At 38.8% G+C, this 18,553-nt stretch overlaps 1 protein-coding gene across 4 annotated transcripts; it reads right to left on the bottom strand.

The window, feature by feature from the left end:
- Positions 1–3,617: 3,617 nt before the first annotated feature.
- Positions 3,618–12,505, bottom strand: TAC1 (tachykinin precursor 1). Of its 4 annotated transcripts, XM_057732146.1 has the most exons (7): positions 12,223–12,502; positions 11,635–11,766; positions 10,500–10,596; positions 9,979–10,023; positions 9,472–9,495; positions 7,823–7,876; positions 3,938–4,533 (listed from the first exon to the last, which is right to left on the bottom strand). In XM_057732146.1, the coding sequence occupies exons 2-7, from the start codon at positions 11,755–11,757 to the stop codon at positions 4,484–4,486; spliced, it is 393 nt and encodes a 130-aa protein (XP_057588129.1). In that variant the 5' UTR covers positions 11,758–11,766; positions 12,223–12,502; the 3' UTR covers positions 3,938–4,483. The 4 variants fall into 4 exon arrangements, with proteins under 4 accessions (XP_057588130.1, XP_057588129.1, XP_057588131.1 ...); XM_057732147.1 differs by lacking the exon at positions 9,979–10,023 and having other exon boundaries at positions 3,618–4,533; positions 12,223–12,325; XM_057732148.1 differs by lacking the exon at positions 7,823–7,876 and having other exon boundaries at positions 12,223–12,505.
- Between the last annotated feature and the right edge of the window lie 6,048 nt (positions 12,506–18,553).

The following is an 18,553-nucleotide window of genomic DNA, read 5'->3' as shown; positions in this document are numbered from 1 at the left end:
TTAGTTGTTAATATACGGAAATACAAGATGATTTTTTTATGTTGATTTTGTATTCTGCAACTTTACTGAATTTGTTGATTAGTTCTAACAGTTTTTTGGTGAAGTCTTTAGGGTTAGGTTGGTCTTATTAAATGCACTCCCCAAATCCTGTTCCATGACTAATGCAGTCTAAGTTCCCTATACCTTCTGAGAATCAGAACAGTGAACAGTTCTCAGAATTATTTTGACAATAGTTCTACACGTAGTGGAACTTTGACCACCAATCTAACATATGAATTCTTTAGGCTATCTGCTCTCCCGCAGAAAAGCCATCTTGAGCTATTCTCCTGTTGTGATGGTTTTAATAAAGGCTTAAGCTAACAGCTTTTAGTTGGTTTTTCTTCTTTCACAATTTCATAGTTTGGATGAATATTATTTTCCTTAAGAAATTTTAGATTTTGTTTTTGGATATCAGGGCACCCAGTGTTGCTGATGAGAAGTCCATTCTGTGGTGGTCAGTTCCCTATTCTGGGGTTGATACCTTCCTCTGCAGCCTCTGCATTTTCCTGCCAGGGCCATGGCTTACAGCTTCCCCATGCTTTCTTTTTCAGGAATCTGTATAATTTCTGGTCCACCAAAAGTCTTTACTCTGTTTTTCACAAATCCCAATGTACTTATTAATTTCTTTTACAAATGTCTGTACCTTAAAAAAATTCTTATAAAGATTTGGTGTTAAAAGAGGAGATTTCAGCATGTGCTCAAGTTGAAATAAGATTAATTTTGTTTCTTTGGATGGATCCACATGAAACTATATCCTTGGGATATAGTAGAATTGGTGTTCAGATAAGGACTTTTATTTTTACCCCCTACATTTCTCTATTTGAATTTCTGCTTATGAGTTTCCTTTTGATTCAAAATAATGGAGTATTTGATGTATGGGGCATCTTCCTTTTCCACCTCCCAATGTGCTCACTGCTTTCTCCACCTGCTCTGGTGCTCTGTCTGTGTGGCTTTCCAGTGTGGACCGCATCCAGGGCCCTGAGCCCTTTGTTTTGCAGGTGGGTTTGCCCAATGGAGGCACCAAGAGCAGATCAGACATGGGGAGGAGAGTGAGGCTGGCGCATTTATACACTGACCTCCCCACCCACCATATTGATTACCCTGTGTTGGTTCATCTTCCTATGAAGACAACAGCTGCCAGGCAGCCCTTGGCATGTAGAGACCCTCACTTCCTCATCCGGATTCTTCAGGCCTAGGGATTGCAGTGACTCCAAGGGTGCTAGCCTGGAGACCACATTCCATTGCTGGCTTCTCTACATCCTGCCCACAACTTTGTGATTAGTCCTGTTATTAAATCCTCCTCAGATGGCTCAGCTTGAGTGTCATTTATTTTTGCCCTGGATCCTGACCAAGATAAAACCAAAACCAAAAACCAAATCCCAGACCAAAGCAATAAAGTATTGTGGTAACTTAACTGTACAGATGGCTCTTGTTGCTGTTTTTGTTTTGTTTTGTTTGTATATGTTTATTCATTTGGCTGTGTTGGGTCATAGTTGCGGCACACTGGATCTTTGTTGAGGCATGTGGCATCTTTCATTGTGGCGCACGGGCTTCTCTCTAGTTGTGGCATGTGGGTTTTCTCTTCTCTAGTTGTGGCGCGCAGGCTCCAGGGCACATGGGCTCTATAGTTTGTGGCACGTGAGCTCTCTCCTTGAGGTGCATGGGCTCAATAGTTGTGGTGCGGGCATAGTTGTCCTGTGGCATGTGGGATGCTAGTTCCCCTGGCCAGGGATTGAACTCGCGATCCCTAGAAGGCGGAATCTTTACCACTGGACCACCAGGGAAGTCCCCTTTTTGCTGTTTTGTAACAGAATAAAAATATTTTAGAAAGAACATAGGTGAAGAAAACTCATTTTAGTTGAAGGAAGTGTGCCACAGAGGGGACGTCATGGTAAATATTTCATTGGTACAAACTTCAGGCTGAAGTCGCTCTCTTTCCTGCTCGTCTGTTGCCAGGTTTCTGGGTCTGGAGGGAGAGCAGGCAGGAGTGCGGCCTGGCTGATGAGGGTCTCCACACAGTACTGTGGGATCCCGCTGTAGAGATTTATAGAATCTCAGAGAGGGAAGGGGCCCTGGGGACTGTCTAGTGCAGCGACGCACAGCACTAAGCCCCACTCAGTTTGTGAGATGGCCCTAGATTTAGTTTGTGTGGTAACTGTTTAGAAACTACCCATGCTGCTGCTTCTTCAGGGTGTCTATAAAAACCATTGTAGTGGCTGTCGTACAGTACGATTTTCTCTCTGGGGATTTCAGAGAGTCGCTAACAATGGCAGCAGGTAGCGTTCACAGAATGCTTGCTGTGTGCCGGAGATCGTGCTCAAAGCTCGACATGCGTCATGTCCCACGACCCTGACCTAAGCCGCATGTGGCTACTGTCCACTGTGTAGGGTGGTGTAGGATAGTAGTGGACAGCATCATTAGTCCAGTTTTCCTGATGACAAAAATGAAGCAGAAAGAAGTTAAGGGACTTGCCCATTATCACGCAGCCGTTAAGTGATGGAATAGTTTGATTCTGAACCCCGCACTCTTATCCATTACATGGTTCCTTCCTGTTATAACATCTATGCAGAAATATATATGTACATACAATGCAGAAATACTGCTTTGTGCCTAACTACATACCATATATGTTGCTCCATGTCTCTAAATACACCATAATGCCATTTTAAGTGATGTCATAGTACTCAGTTGTGTCAATATGCCAGTTTGCTTAATCAATCTCATTGTTATTTCTGACTAATAATTCCTTTCTAATCTTGACCCCAACATTTCCTTGAGCTTCATATTCTCAGTTGTAAAATGATGATAATAATCCTTCCTTCACTGAGTGATTAAATATATATCATGAAACTATTATTATGATGATGATTCTGTTACAATTACTGTTATTAAATGGAACATTAAACATTTCTGTTGGGGAATGGGGCTCTAGATGACTCTGAGTCTCTCCATTTTGCTTATTGTAATATAATTTGTAGCATTTAAATGTATTGTGTAACCAGGAAAATTAGTTCACTGGAGTTTTTTGAACAAATTATTCATTTAAAGATATAAAGGTTAAAGTATGCTTTAGTGCTCCTGTCCCACAAGAGGTTTTAACATTGATCAACAACAGTCACCAGTCCAGAATAAACTCACAGAGTTTAATTTCGCTGAGCAAGGCTTGTCCTGAATTGTTTTACTGCTTGTCAATATTTCACACTCTCTTATGCAATCAGAAAATGTTCCCAAGGATACTTAGAAATCCTTCCCCTTAAATAAATACATAAGAGTTTCCCTCTGATTGCTCTGTATTTCTGACACATGTGCTTCTGCTGGAGTGTTATGTGCATTAGCAATTCACAGGCAGTCCTGAGATATGCAAGAAAAGGGGCTCTTATCTTCATTATGGGGGTGATGCCATATTATCAGCTTCCTATCTTTCTGTATCATTTTCCAATGACCTTTGTCAGAGTTTGGTTTGGCGTCTTAATTCTAGTGAGACTCAAACACTGCTGCATTTATTCCTGGGCTTTAAGCAGGGCTGAAATTGTAGTGTCCTGATGTTTTACTCAACAAGGAAATAACCAGTGAAACGCATCTTTAAAATAGATTGTTACCCTATTTGTAGCAGGGAATCGTAAGTACATATAAGCGGAACTGAGCCTTTACTGTTTGGGCACCAGAGTGTAACTGTTTCCTCCATGAATTATCCTGTGCCAGATGACTGAAGAAGAAAAAAAAGTGTGTGTGAGAGAAATTGAGATTACATTTCGGTCATTTTCCTTAAGAAAGAGAAATTTAGTAGTTTCATGTTTCATTATTTAGCAGCCAAAACAGCTTGGAACTTATTTCATCTACTAAGAGGAAGGTTGCTGATTTGACGTAAATGTTAATGAAAGAATAAGACCCAATTCTCAAGATATTTTTTCTTTTATTTAAAATATTAACTATCACAACACTTTGTACAATAAAATAAAGACCTTAGAATCACATTAAATCTTTTAAAACATCTCTATGTAGTCACAAAACATGAAACATGCTGCAGGGATACAAACACAGTTTGGAACCAAGTCTTAGTACACTTTCACCATGAACACAAATGGAGAAGCACAGTCTGTCTGTGAGTTTCCTTTCTTTAGAAGTAGCTGACATGATTGCTTCCACGAAACAGAAATTTCTTTCTTTGCAGACTGTATCTTTGATAGGTTCTTACAACTTCATTGAACACTGTGCTTTGTTGAGAAATTACCACTGATTCCTACTTCTGAGTGAGTTGTCATATTAGAATTACAACACACTTTTACAACACATTGGCACAATATGAAAAATAAATACTTTTTTGAGTTTTCCACTCAAAACAATTATTATTAAATAAATAATTATTCCTCATAGTGCATGTCTCATTTTACCTTTCCTTGGCCATTGACACAAATGAAGCTCAATGAGTAATACATTAGGTAGTTTATTTACGTCTTCTTTCATAATTCTGCATTGCACTCCTTTCATAAGCCACTGAGAACAAAGATAAGGTAAAAGGTTCGTTAAGATGATTCGCTGCTACAGTTAAATAAAGTTCAAGGCATACGGAAATTTATTTTAAGCTCATAATTACATTTTTCCCTCCACTGAAGTATTTCTAAGAGTCTTATTTGCACATCTTCCAATCGGGCTTCAGTCTCTATCCTGATTGGAAGTGATCTATGCACAGAATTCTTTTTTTTTTTTTTTGGTCATCCTCATAGACTTGGTGCCCCCAAAGTGTATTTGCACAATATACTGCAATATTGATTCTCCACAGCTTTCTCAAGCAGTGGCAGGTACTGTGGTGATTTATAGAAAGGACAATGCCTAAAGTAAACAGGACTAACAGAGGATAAAAGCAAAATGTGGGACTTTTATTCTAGGACAGAGTCAAGCAACTACAGGCCATGGGCCAAATCCAGCCCACCATCTTTTCTTGGAAATAACGTTTTATTGGAATATGGCCACACCCATTCATTTACGTATTGTCTGTGTTCACTTTAACATCAAAATGCAGACCTGAGTCGTTGCTACAGAGACTGCATGGCTCACGTAGTCTAAAATATTTACTATCTGCCTCTTTACAGAATAAGTTTGCTGACTTCTGGTATACAGGTACCCAATGGTGTGAAGGTCTCTTCCTGTCTTGTGGATTCTTCCCAATGATAGACTGTCCTTGAGACTAAAAACAATCTTAATGTCTGTAAGTAGGGCAATTGCGCCATCTAAATACAACATAGTTTAACTTACCTCCTGGCACCCTAATGGCCTGTGAAAGATTAATCACTGCTTCCAAAGGTATTTAACATATAGCTAGCAAGTAATTTAAGTACTTTGATTATCTGGACAGAAAAAAGTACCAAATTATATTATATTATATTATAAAATATAATTTCAGAGGGGTCTGGAGCCACAAAAGGGTAAGAATCAGATTGCTGTGATCAAGATACTTAAGTGTATATTTTCATCATTTTATCTAATACTTTATACATTTAGATTTACATTATAGTAAAATTACTGTGCTTTTAAAAATTCAGTATGCATGTATAAAATACTGAATTTAAATAGAAATAGCAGAAAGAGTTGTGAAAGACATGTAGGAATCGTAGGTGCCACTCTAAACAGTTTTCTCAGTGAGAAGGACCTGTTGAAAGAGAAGGTGGGTAAAGGCGCCAGTGTCATCACTTTCCCCTTTGACCACTGAGCAGGTGCTCATTACCATCCAACATTCCCTTAAGCGAGGTTAGCAGTAAGCTGAATGTTTCACGTCAATCATATACGCACTTCTGGGGCAGGACAGTCTAAGGCCCGACCGAGGCAGTTCTGAAGGAAGGAAACGGTCCATTTCTGACCCTGGTTTTTTTGTAGGAGGAGGAGGATCAGTACACGTTCACTTCCTGACCAGTTTTCAGTAACAGAATTCTCTTCCTCAGAGAAGGGAGGTGAATGCTAACATCCACTAACCAAAGACAGATTGGTGATTGAGCTGGAATACAATGTCCTCTTAATTGGAAGCAGGGCTTCTTACCTGGTCCTTGGACCCTCTAATACCGTATGTAAATGTCTGTGTGTATGAGCTAATGAGGGTTTCTCTGGGAAGATGGTATCTAGGTTTCTCAGATTGCCAAAGGGGTCTGTGACCACAACAGGGGAAGGATCAGATGGCTGTAGAAGGCAACTATGATAACCTTGCCTCAACTGATTATATGAAAATGTACTTGATTGGATGTAGATTACATGTTTGCCCATTTTTTCCTTTTATATTTTCTTAACTAAAATGGAGCAGCAAAGATTTAGTCATAAATTGATTCTGATTCATACAGTGATCCTATTTAATATTGTCTATATTATATTAAGTACATTTAATAGCATCTAATTTGTTCAAGTTATGCATATCTATATTATTTGTAAAGTTAAGCATGTTCTGAAGCCTGTATCAATTCTGAAAATGGAAAGTTGATGACTGGTATGATTATCAAGAAAACTACAGGTATCTAAGGGCTAGTGTACACTTCTGATACAAATAAAGCCAGTGTGGTTTAAATTTCTATTCCATTTCCAAAAGCTGGAAGATAATACATACTAGTAAAACAATTTTAGTTTTTCATTAGGTACACTGGTAACTTCTTTAAAATGTAAACTTGAGAAGCCTCCAAATTACTAACGAAGACATACAAATGTACTGTCTAAATTTGGAAGGTAGAGAACCAATATAAATACTAGGATACCGCATTTTTGCATGACTTTCAGATGAATTAAGCCAGCATATCTTACTTATAGATTTTTAGGAAACCAGAAATATTCTAAATGGATAAGTCAGGTGATAGTTATTTTCTAATTAATTACATGATTAGTATTTTAATTCTAATTTCACTGAGTGTAAAATAAAGAGAATTTGAATAGCTTTCCCAGGAGCACTAAACTACAAACTATAAGGCCTGAATGAGCTTAACAAAATATCAGTTTCTATGAAAATAATCTAGGGGTTATTTAACCTTGAAAATACTGTGATGAATGAGTTAAGAAATAGCTTTTCAGATATATGCATGTGGCATTGACACAGAAGACAGAAATTAAAAGAAAGGAAATATGCAGCCTTTATATCAAGTGAAAGAGTTGTTCAGAATTAAACTGGGTTATGAGGAGAACTGTGGCATTCCTTCTCTTTAAGGATTTTATAGCCAGAACTGATTATAACCTTCCAGGATAATTTGATTTTGTTCCTTTTTGAAGGCATTGGAACGGACTATGTTACTCTCCTAAGTCTTAAACATTCATCAGGAGGTTTAGAGTTTGAGCTACTATAATATCATGAAGAGCAAGTGATTTGTAAAAATGGGTTTGTTTTTGTTTATTTTTGTGTTAGAAGACTGTCAGATTTAACCTTTTGTAAGACTTTCCAATTACCTTGGTAACAAGTAAAATTAATGGTCTTATTCCCCCCATCCCCCACCCCCATCCTGAGTTCAGTAAGGGTAAACGTGGCTTATTGAACAGATATAAGGGAAAAGGTATTAGACTAGCCCATAGATTCAGGTTAGGTAATGATTAAATGGGGCAGACACTGGGAGTTTGAGGAAGATAGATTGAAATTGTGGTGTTATTAGTTCAATTAGTTATAAATCCATTCCTGGATTTAATTATTGAAATTAGATTTTTTTCAACATAAATACTCATTTAAATTTTATTATTCCTGTTTAATACTTTGAGAAGAATGCCTTAGAGAAAATAGAAGTAGATTTAAGATACTGTTTATTTTCAGTCATGATTTTATACATACCAGAATTTAAAGCTCTTTTGCCCATTAGTCCAACAAAGGAATCTGTTTTATGCCCTGGAAAAATACATTTAGGGGTATTTTAATATGTATATCTCTGAGGAAATAAACTGTTATAACTAGCACCAAAAAAAAAACAAGCAAGCCTCCAAATATATGTCCATATAATAAATATATAATTATTTCAAATTTTGGTGAGCCTGAAGAAATAAAGATTCCCAGTAAGTCTTATAAGTGACACTAAATAAAAACAATACAATGAAAGTGCTTTTCTTAATTCTATATCTAAATATTAGCAAGTACACTTTATTCATATTCAATTTTATATGTTTAAATATTGCTATGTGAGCTAGTTTGATGTTTAGGGAGTAATTTCACATTTGTGTGACAGAAACATCAAAGCTTATTTCTTCATATTACTGAATATGTTGTATTTCTCAAGAAACTGAAGCTTAGTTAAATCACATTGCTATACCTGATGATTATAAACTTCTAAAGGTTACTATTTCTATTTTATTGGATTTAAAAAATATTTCTTTTGGAAAAAATATGTTAGTTTTGACATTAATAAAGTACATTCATTTTCATTACATGGAATTTTGCTATATATAATTCCCTTGAAAGTCAAATCCTGAGAAAGTAAATATGAATAAGATTTATTTATTTTCAAAGATGAAGCTTTTGGAAAGGATTATCATTTTAATTCTACTGGGAGGATGTCTCTTGGCTTATACTATATTAGCTGAGAAAACGGCTGCTATCTTACTGTGGCCTGCTCTGCTCCCAGTGAACCAAAATCCAAGTTGGAGTAAGTGAGTGGACCTTGGGGTAAGTGAGTGTGATTAAGATGGACCTCTGGGACATCCTGCAACTCTTTCCATTAACTTGGAAACTGGGTCTAATGACTGTCAAGTGCCACAATTCTGCCATCTTTGCTGCCCTAAGAAATGTTTCAGTGTGCTTTGAAAGACTGAGGTTTCCCATTCCATTATGGGATCAAAATATTACATTTCTATCTATCTATACCTTTAGTATGCATTCTCTACTCAGACATTCACTCCATTCTCTTAACTGGCTGCTGGATTACTCTAATAAATTATGTCACCATGGAATCCAGCATACTAAAATGAATTAGGAGATACCTATAAATGCTTGGATTTTTGTTTCTGCTTTTGTTTATGCAGTGGAAGTGGTGGGGTAGGGATGAGGGGGGAGAAATGTGTGGTGGATTTTTACCCCTAGGATGGAAATTCTTATCTAAAACTAACAATTTATAGGAGTTAAAGGATTCCTTCCTTCCTTCCTTCACGCCTTCTTCCTTCCTTCCTGCCTTCCCCTCCTTCCTTATTTCTTTAGCAGTTTAAAACAACAACATCTATTTATTATCTCAGGTTCTTTGGGTCAGGAATAGAGCAACAGTTTAGCTGGAAGTTAAAGAATTTTTAATATAATGCATCCTTTTGGTAAGTATGATACGTTTAAAAGTTTTAAACAGTCATGTTCTGGATGTAATATGTCTCCTCCATTCTTAAACTGTGTTAATTAAAAATATTGAGTTCTACATTACAACAGAAAATAAGATATTACGTAAAGTGGAATTCAATCTAACTTACATTTGCATTTGATAAATGTCAAAATAATTTAGAACTTACTTTTATGAGAGAGTTGGCCATGTCCTATAAAAGAAAGATAAAATTAGCAAACACAGTAGATTTGTTTTAAAGGAGCTACATTATATCTTTTAAAGAGAAGTATAAAATAAATTGATTTTTAAAATAATGCAACATTTTCCATTCATGTACTATCCTGAGGAATATAGGAGAACCATAAATGCTAACCAAATTATTAATAATAGAAACAAAATGTTTTAAACAAAAGGAATATTTTTAAGTGATTTATGTGGGCCACAGATTCAAACCCAGTTCTGTGAGACTCCTGAGGCCTGTTAATAACTGTCTGGCCATACACCTCTCTTGTTTTCTTATAAGAGACACATCTTCAAGGCCTGTCAGCTTTGATGCTCAGGAGAGAGAGAGCAAACCCATCTCTTCACTCAACAGTCATTACTAAGAATCTGTATTTCAGCCCACAAAAGACTTTCTTCATTTTCATACATGTGCATTCACAGTAGTAAAACAAAGACTTATAGAAATGTTTACCATAAAGAGCCTTTAACAGGGCCACTTGTTTTTCAATTGAGGAATCTGACAAGAGACGAATTGACATTAACTGTTTACACATTCCACTGATGGAGTGATGAATTCAAGGAAATTAAATACTTCTAGCACGAGACACTGGCAGCTAAATCTAATCTAATCCCAGTGGTCTAATGTCAGTTTTCCACATGCACTGAGAACATTCTGAGCACTACCCCCTGGAGGCCCTGTGCCTTTCTGTTCTTTGTCAGTTTGGATCCTTAGTCAGGGAAGCACTTAGCTTAAGGTTGGTTCCTGTTCTTGGTGGTTTGGACAGATCTCTCCCTCCCTCTGTGGGCATGTGTATGTTGGTGAGGTGAGGGCCAGAGTCGCGCTCCGGGAGATGTACCCCTTTTAGGGTGGTAATCTCTGCTCATAGAGCAAGAGAGACTGAGCGCTCTGAGCACGAACTAGGAGACTGGAGTGGGAGTGGCGGGAGGTGGGGTGCCCAGAGAGACAGAGAGAGTGGTGGCGGCCTATCTCACCAGCATCCCGTTTTCCCATTAATCCGAAGAACTGCTGAGGCTTGGGTCTCCGGGCGATTCTCTGCAGAAGATGCTCAAAGGGCTCAGGCAGCTCCTCCTAGAGGACAGACGCACGGACAAACGGGCGTGTAGGCAACCAGTGCGAGGCGCCGGGAAACCCGAACCATTCTGGCGGTGCCCTCTAGCCTGGGGCAAATCTTGGCGGCGGGGCCAGGCCAAGCCCGGGTTGGGGAGCCAGCTCCGAGGAGAGAGGAGGCCGGGCTTCCCCACGCCGGGGCGCGCTCTCTCTCGTTCCCTCTCCGCCCCATTCTTGTCCGGCGCGGTCGCCTCCGCCAAGCCCAGCCCTAACGAGTTAGCTGGAGGCTCCGCGTCTCCAAGCCCTGCGCTCTTTCACTCTTTCCCCCCAGCCCGCGGACCCTCACTCATCTGCCGCTTAGCTACCAGACTGTCTCATCTCCAGCTCGGGCTTTGGAGACCTCTCACCGCCCTAAATGCGCACAGGTGTGTGGGGGGGAGTGGCGGGGAAGGGGAGGGAAGGTGACAGCTCTTTACAGGCGACCAACAGTGCTCGACTTTCACTGTTCCGGCGGGGCGCGCTCCCTCACGCGAATAACCTGCAAGCAATCTAAAGGAATACTCGCGGCCAAGGCTACAGGTCCGTAATATAGAAGTCAAGGCAGGAAGTTAGCTTCCCACTCATATGCGCCCCTCCAAGCCCCCAGCGACTCGCCTCTTGCCCTGATTTTGCCTGCGTCGGGCGCGCTCTCCCCTGCCCCTGCCCAGCGTTTCCAAACGCCAGGTCCTTGAAGCTGGACCCGAGTCTCCGAAATCCGCATTACCAGGGGATGAAACCATGTGAGGTTTCCAGTCTTGTGAGGATTCCGGGATCACCTGGGAGGGTATTATTCCTCCAGAGCGTTCCCGAGACCCGACGAGGCAGCCCTCGTGAGGAAACTTGGTTCTTGGGTGCAAAATCTCGCGCGGGACCCAGGGCACGGCGCGCCTCCGTCGCCTCTGGTTGCGGTCCATTTGCCCCCTGGGGTAATTAGGATGCTATTGCGGGGGGGGGGGGGGGGTAAGTGACGGCTCCTAAGCCCATAAGGAACGGCGCGGGCCATCTTGGGATCAGTCTCACCTTGATCCGATCGCTGTCGGACCAGTCTGACCAATAATTCAGATCATCGTTGGCTCCGATTTCATCTGCAAACAGTTGAGTGGAGACGAGAAAAAAGACTGCCAAGGCCACGAGGATTTTCATGTTGGATTTCTGGGAAGAGTGGGGAGAAGAGGCAGAGGAGAAAAAAAAATGTATTGGAGGTGGCTATCCAAGAGTTCAGACAGCAGAATTTTCGATTCCACAACGGAACTCAGGGCCGACTGAAACAAGATAAACCGCTTAAGGGCTAAAGTCCTGCCGGTACCCTTTAGGAAAGACAACCAAGCTCCAAAGCTTCTCAGATCCTCCTCTTGCTAGATCCCAACTCCCCCAGCCCCCAGCTCACCAATCCACACCTTCAAGCCAGGAGGCTCTGCGGGTAGAAGACAAAGAGGGACAAGGTACTTGGGATACCCGTCTCCCCCCATCTCCCCGCCGTCCCCCCTCGCTGTCCCTCCGCTGTCTGCCCGCTGTTCCCCGCCTCAGCGGCCCATCCAGCCCTGCTAGACGCCGCCTCGGAGCGGTGTGCCGCGCCGAAAGCCCACCCGGCAGGGCGCAGGCACTTACTGCTGCTGACCCGCTCTTGGGGTTCCTCCGCCGGTGGGAACGCGGGCCGGGCGCTCCGCACTCTCGGTCGCCGCAACGATGGAGGAGGTGGTCAGCAGCGCGCTCTTTTGCCTGCTGGCTGCCGCGCGGTATTTATCCCAGGATCGCTGAGCTTCGAGACCCACGTGACACGCTCCCCACGCGACTTTCTGCTCAATATTTAATTAGCCGCCTCCTCTCCTTTCTCCTGCGTCTGATTGAGAGTTTCCAAGACGGTAATCCGTCGGTGCGCATAACATCTGGACCCAATTGGGTTCGAAATGACGCAATTATAGGAAAATCGAGATCTCGCCATCCAATCCCCAGCGGTCTGTCTTCTTCCGTCTGCAGATCTGACGCCCCCTCCCCTCTCTTCCGAATGGGGTTCCATGACACCTGAGATTACTCATCAAAATTGAGCAAAGTGACTCATTCCTCGGACTTAGGCAACTTTTGTCCCTTGAGAAGATAAGTTCACTTCCAAGGACTGCCAAATAACTTCAGGTATTAAGATACTGTCGTCGGAAATCAGGCTAAGAAAGAACTTAAAATGAGGGGGTGGAGTGGGCAGACATTCCCCCCCCCCCCCATTTCCATCTGCAGAGTATCTTGCGTTTCTGAGATATATCAATAGCATCTTTCTATGAGCAGAAACATTCTTCTCCCAAATCAACTAGAATACTGGCGTTTCTTCAGTAATACAAAAAGGATTTTTCAGTCCCATAGGATTTCAGACTATGGAAGCAGATTTATTTTACGTTTTGCAGACAGGGGAATTCAAACGTGGCATTGCACGTAGAACTGTTATATCAGTGCCATTCTAGGATATCTTTTGTTCCATGCTAGCTAGCTACGTGCAGGAGCAGGGGTTGGAAGAGGATGTTTTCTCTTCTCTCCTACTCTATCTCACTGAAGACTAAGAAACCCGCAAGAGGTGTACAGGATCCTTCCTGGTTGTCACTAAAGGACCCTTAAGATCCCTCATAGATTTCTCCTGTATATGAAAATAAATATAGTGAAGATGTTAATTGGGCAGGCATTATCAATACGAAACTATTCGACAAGTAACATCCGTACAGATATCACAGCTTTCCCTGAGCCCATGATTTGCCTTGCAGACTAAATGACTGTTGTATCTGGGGTGGAGTTTTCTCCTCTTTCGTTAGTAAGTACTATGCTTTCCAGTCAATTCTGATGTTCTTAATATAGTGCATAAAGGAAATAATTTACTGCAACTCATTGAAATCAGTACTTTTTCCCCTAATATTTGTTGTTCTTTCTTAAATAACCCTGATTTTTGAAATTCCCTTGTGTCTATCTCATTTCTTTGGCCTAGCCTCACAATGCAAGGCATTCTATTCTTTGTTTCTATAACTTTTTATGTGGGAAATTATAAACATATACAAAAGTAGAGAGAACCATCCACTTGAAACAATTTGCAAGTTTCACTTACAAACCCTTCCTATTTCCCCACCACTCAGATTATTTCAAAGCAAATCTCAGACATAATTTCAACTGTAAATATTTCAGCATATCTGTAGAAAGGATAAAAAAAACAGAACCATGCTATTATTCCACCTAAAAACAACATAAAATAATTCCTTACTTTAATATCCAGTGTTCAAATATTCCTCATTGTTTCATAAGCCCCACCCCCACATAGTTTACTAGTTAAAATCAGAATTGTAATGAAACCTATAAATTGCCATTGGTTTGTATATCTCTTAAATCTCCCCTAATCTATAGTTTTCTCTTTCTCTCTCTCTCTCTGTTTATGAATAAAACTGCTCAGTAGACTGTACTATGTTCAAGAGTTTGCTGATTACCTCCCGGTGGATTCTTTTAACTCGTTCCTCTGTTCTATTTCCGATTACTTGGTAGTTGTATCTAGAAGTTTAATGCCATGTTGATTTGTTTTTTTTGACAAAGACACTTTGCATGTGCTGTTAGGACGCACGTGATATCTGGTTGTTTCTCCTTTTGAGAGTTAGCAGCTGTTGCTGGTAATTTTGGATCCATTAACTTATTGTACTTTCAAAATAGTGTTATGATTTTATCATTCATTTTTTTATTTATTAGCTGGCCAATTCCTTCTATATAAAGAGAAATTTTTTTTTCTCAACAACTATGTAGTTACTCTAAGACATGGCTAATATAGGAAAGATGGGAATAGTGCTTGATTAATTCCCTTTACCAATTTAAAAATAATGAATTGGTAAATTAACACATTCAAATATGCCCTCACCCCCAAATTTAGGATTATTATGACCTCATGGATTTAAACACAATTGAAGTATTTCAGTTCTCCAAAGAAAGATAGAATCAGGCCCCCTTCTAATTAATGCTCAAATTATCCCATTTTTTGGCCAGAAGAAGAAAGGCAACCAGAAGGTGACTTTTCAAATTGACTCCTGAGACATTTGTTATGCCTTGAATAGGCTTTGATGGCTTTCTTGCTTTTGGTAAGACAAGATATTCTAGGTTTAAATTGTGTATTTCCTGCCTCCAACCTGCAATTTGCATTTAAGGAGCTCTTGTTTCATTTGAATTAGAAGTGATAATTAGAGACCATAATCTGGGTATTATGGTCCACATTGCTACCAAGTTCTTCATTGTTTCAAGACTTTTTCAATGAATAGAGCTGAAAATGTATGTGTATGTTTAAAATCATGAATATATTCTGACACTTTCTGTTCAAATCAGGATATTATAGGGTCTTTTCTTAACCTCTTCTATTTTGCATCTTCTCTTTGATGCCAAAATATCCCTTTTCTCAGTGATATCAACATCTTTACTCATTTGCTTTCTCCCGATACACAATGCCAATATGATCAACAATGTGATTATTAGAAATAGACTGAGTTTTTGTTTGCATTTCTTTAATCTTTAATATATGTCACACAAGGTATGTTCAGTCACCTAACTGTGTTTTAAAGTCATTTTAAAAGTTCTCTGTATGGGTATGCTATCAACTCTAATACACATAGGTTCATTTGCTCACTTTGCTTTTGAGTTTTAGGAATTGCTTTTATTAGAATTATGTAAAACACATAGTTCCAAACTCAAATATTCGAAACATAATGTCTTCAAAGAAGTATAGTTTCAATCCCTGTCCCTCTCCCTCTTCCTTCTAATAACTATTTCTTTTAGGTTTAGTTTACCTTTTATTATTATTTTATTGTTGTTGTTATTATGTTATAAGCAAATATGTATTCGTATCCCTCGCCACCTGTAAAATTCCATACCTAAAGTGCAGCATTTTAGGTTACTTTTTTCCTTAGTTGCTGATGTGGTTTATGAAGTAACAGTAAAGACAGCTATTTCACAAATTCTTCCCTGTTAGCTCAGTGTAACCAGGTGTATAACTCTGTTCAGGTGCTGTATGTTGTAGATGTGCCACAGTGCATAAAACAAAGGCTGTTTCATAGAATTGAGTAATAAACAATAATGAGGTAAAAAATTAATCAAAGAATACATTTCCCACTTTTTGCATGTCATTCATTAATTGCTAACTTAGTGCTCCTAGTAAGGTCATGCACTTACTGACACACGTTCTCCTTGAACATTGCAGAGTTTGGGCTATTTATATTCTTTATTTCTTTTATTTGGGATATTTAGACTCTTTAGTTGTTTTACTTCCCAAAACATCAAATTTATGAGAATATACATATCAGTAAAATACATATGTATGAGAAGTAGAATGGTGAAAAAGTAAATAGTTAATAAATCATTTTTATGTTTGTAAATTAAAAACATGCAGGAAAGCACAAAGAAAAAAATACTATCATCCATTTTCTCATAACTCAGAATAAACCACAGTTAACATCTTGATATACTGCTTACAATTTTTTTTTTTTGCTGCTTACAGTTTTTAAAGGGAAAAAAAAAATCACCTGATTTGTTTTTGTAGAATAAGACCTACTGTTTATAAGAAATAAAGCAATACATAAAAGTACAATAATGTATTTTTTTAAAAAATTACCCCAACCTCAGAAATTGCCACCCTTAACATTATTTTGAATATATTTCTATGCATATAATATGTTGAAGAATGTAGCAATAGTCACAGATAAATAAAAATTATGAAAGTAGGATGAGATCCTAGGAAGTATTTTAATAAAAGATGGTTGCTTATATTTTATTTGACTTTAGGAGAAGAAAAACAAAAGTGAAAAATGTTTTTCACCACAAGACACTTTTTCCATAAAAGAACCCAGCAATGTTCAAAAACAAGATTTAGAAATAAACATTAAGAGTCTAGTATGTAACATTTTTAAAAATAGATATTTGGAGAGTATCGATTTATTTCCTGGTTTGAAAGATGAGGACATTAGCACTCAAACTTCCTCCCATCTCCCTTACTCCCACCTCCAAATTTTTGTAGTTATATTATTATTTTAACATTATTCAGGTTTATAACATTCACAATTATTTTTGCTACTGCACTTTCATTAGTTGTTTTCTATTTGTTCTATATTTAAACAGATTCATGTTCACCACCAGTCCCTTTAATCTAGCTTTGCCATTCTCAAGTTTATTTTCAATCATCTTTTATTTGGGTGGATGTTACTGTCAGGCGAATTTTTCCTCCTCGAGAAGAAATCATACATATCGCATTCCCTGAGTTCTTTCATGTTAGTGAATGTCTCTCAGTGATTCCTGTGTTTGAATGACATCTTGAATAGTTTTAATATTTAAAAATTAAATTTCATTTTTCTTAGCATTTTGTGGACACTGCTTCATTGTCTTGTTGAATTGAGAGTTGTGGAGAATTCTGAGGTGGGATAGTTTTTCCCCCTGGTTGGATGTGATTTGCTGTTTTGCTTCAATATCTGAGGAATTCTTTATCCTTGACATTCAGTAGTTCAATTAGGATGTGTCATGTTGTTGGTCATCTCACATCTAATTTTCTTAGAGTGTAGTGAATTGTTTTTGTTTTGCAGATTATTCTCTCTCTTCATTTTTGAGGAAATTCTATTGTATTATGCTTTTGTGAATGTATCTTTTGAATAGAAGTTCTACTTCAAGAATATTATGATCTTCTTTGGATTGTAATATGTTTATTATATATGTAATATTGTAATATGTATATCTCATGTCTATAGCATTTTTCCAAATTGCTTTAGTTCTTTGCCCTTTTCATCCACATTCACTTAGATTATCTTACCTTTTCCTCTGTGTCAGTAATTGACTTTTGTGTTGGTAATTCACCTTGCTGTATCTAAATTATGTATTATTTCTATAATCATGTTGTGTAGTCCCCAGTTTGTTCTCATAGACTAGTAATCGCCTTTTTCATCTCATTTAATTGCTTTATTATTTTATTGGTATAATCTTATTTTATTGACTTTAGGCTCTTATTAAGATGTTCTTGGTGTGAAGTAATTAAGGGATTTCCTTCTGTTTCCTGAGTTATGTTTTCTTCAAGTTCAGTGGTAAAATGCATGAGTTTTGAGCAAGTGCTACCAATTTAATACAGGCTTAGTCACTTGCTAGCCATGTACTCTCTGCCTCAATTTTCTAATCTGTCAGCTGGGATAACAAATAGCACTTACCTCATCAGGGTGTTGTGGGGGTTGAATGAGTAAATACCTGTGAACTGTAAAGAACAGTGCTTAGCACATGAAATGAACAGTTACCTATTATCATTATTCTAGGTGGCTGTGTGTGTGTGTGTGTGTGTGTGTGTGTATGATTAATTTTATGTGTCACCTTGGCTAGGCTATGTTGCTCAATTGTTTGGTTAAACACCAGTCTACACGTTGCCAGAAAGTATTATTTTGCTTTTTTTTTTTAAAGATGCGATTAGTATTTTAATCAGTAGACTTTGGGTAAAGCCATTATTCTACATTATATGGGTGGGCTTCATCCAATCACTTGAAGGTGTTAAGAGAAAAACACTGAGGTTCCCTATGGAAGAAGGAATTCTGCCTCCAGACTGCCTTTGGACTCAAGACATCAACTTCTTGCTGAATTTCCAGACTGCCCTGTGGATTTCAGATTTGCCAGCCCCCATAATTATGTGAGCTAATTCCTTAAAACCTTTAACTGATTCCTTAAAAAAGCAATCTCTCCCTCTCTTCCTTCTTTACACACATGTATACACACACATCCTATTGGTTCTATTTCTCTGGAGAATCCTAAACAGTGTGTAATATATTTGCACAGTTTCTGGACCATTCTCTCCATCTAGATGTTGCTTGGGTGGCTCTGGGCATGACTGTTTGACTCCATTCCTATAATACTGGAGATTTTTTTTTTCCCTCTGAAGACTAGGAATTTTGCCTTCTGTTTGCTTTTCCTAGCCTGAGGG

Source organism: Hippopotamus amphibius, chromosome 4 (genome assembly GCF_030028045.1).
Source record: "Hippopotamus amphibius kiboko isolate mHipAmp2 chromosome 4, mHipAmp2.hap2, whole genome shotgun sequence".
Lineage (NCBI taxonomy): Eukaryota > Metazoa > Chordata > Mammalia > Artiodactyla > Hippopotamidae > Hippopotamus > Hippopotamus amphibius.
This window is presented reverse-complemented; position numbering and strand designations above follow the sequence as displayed.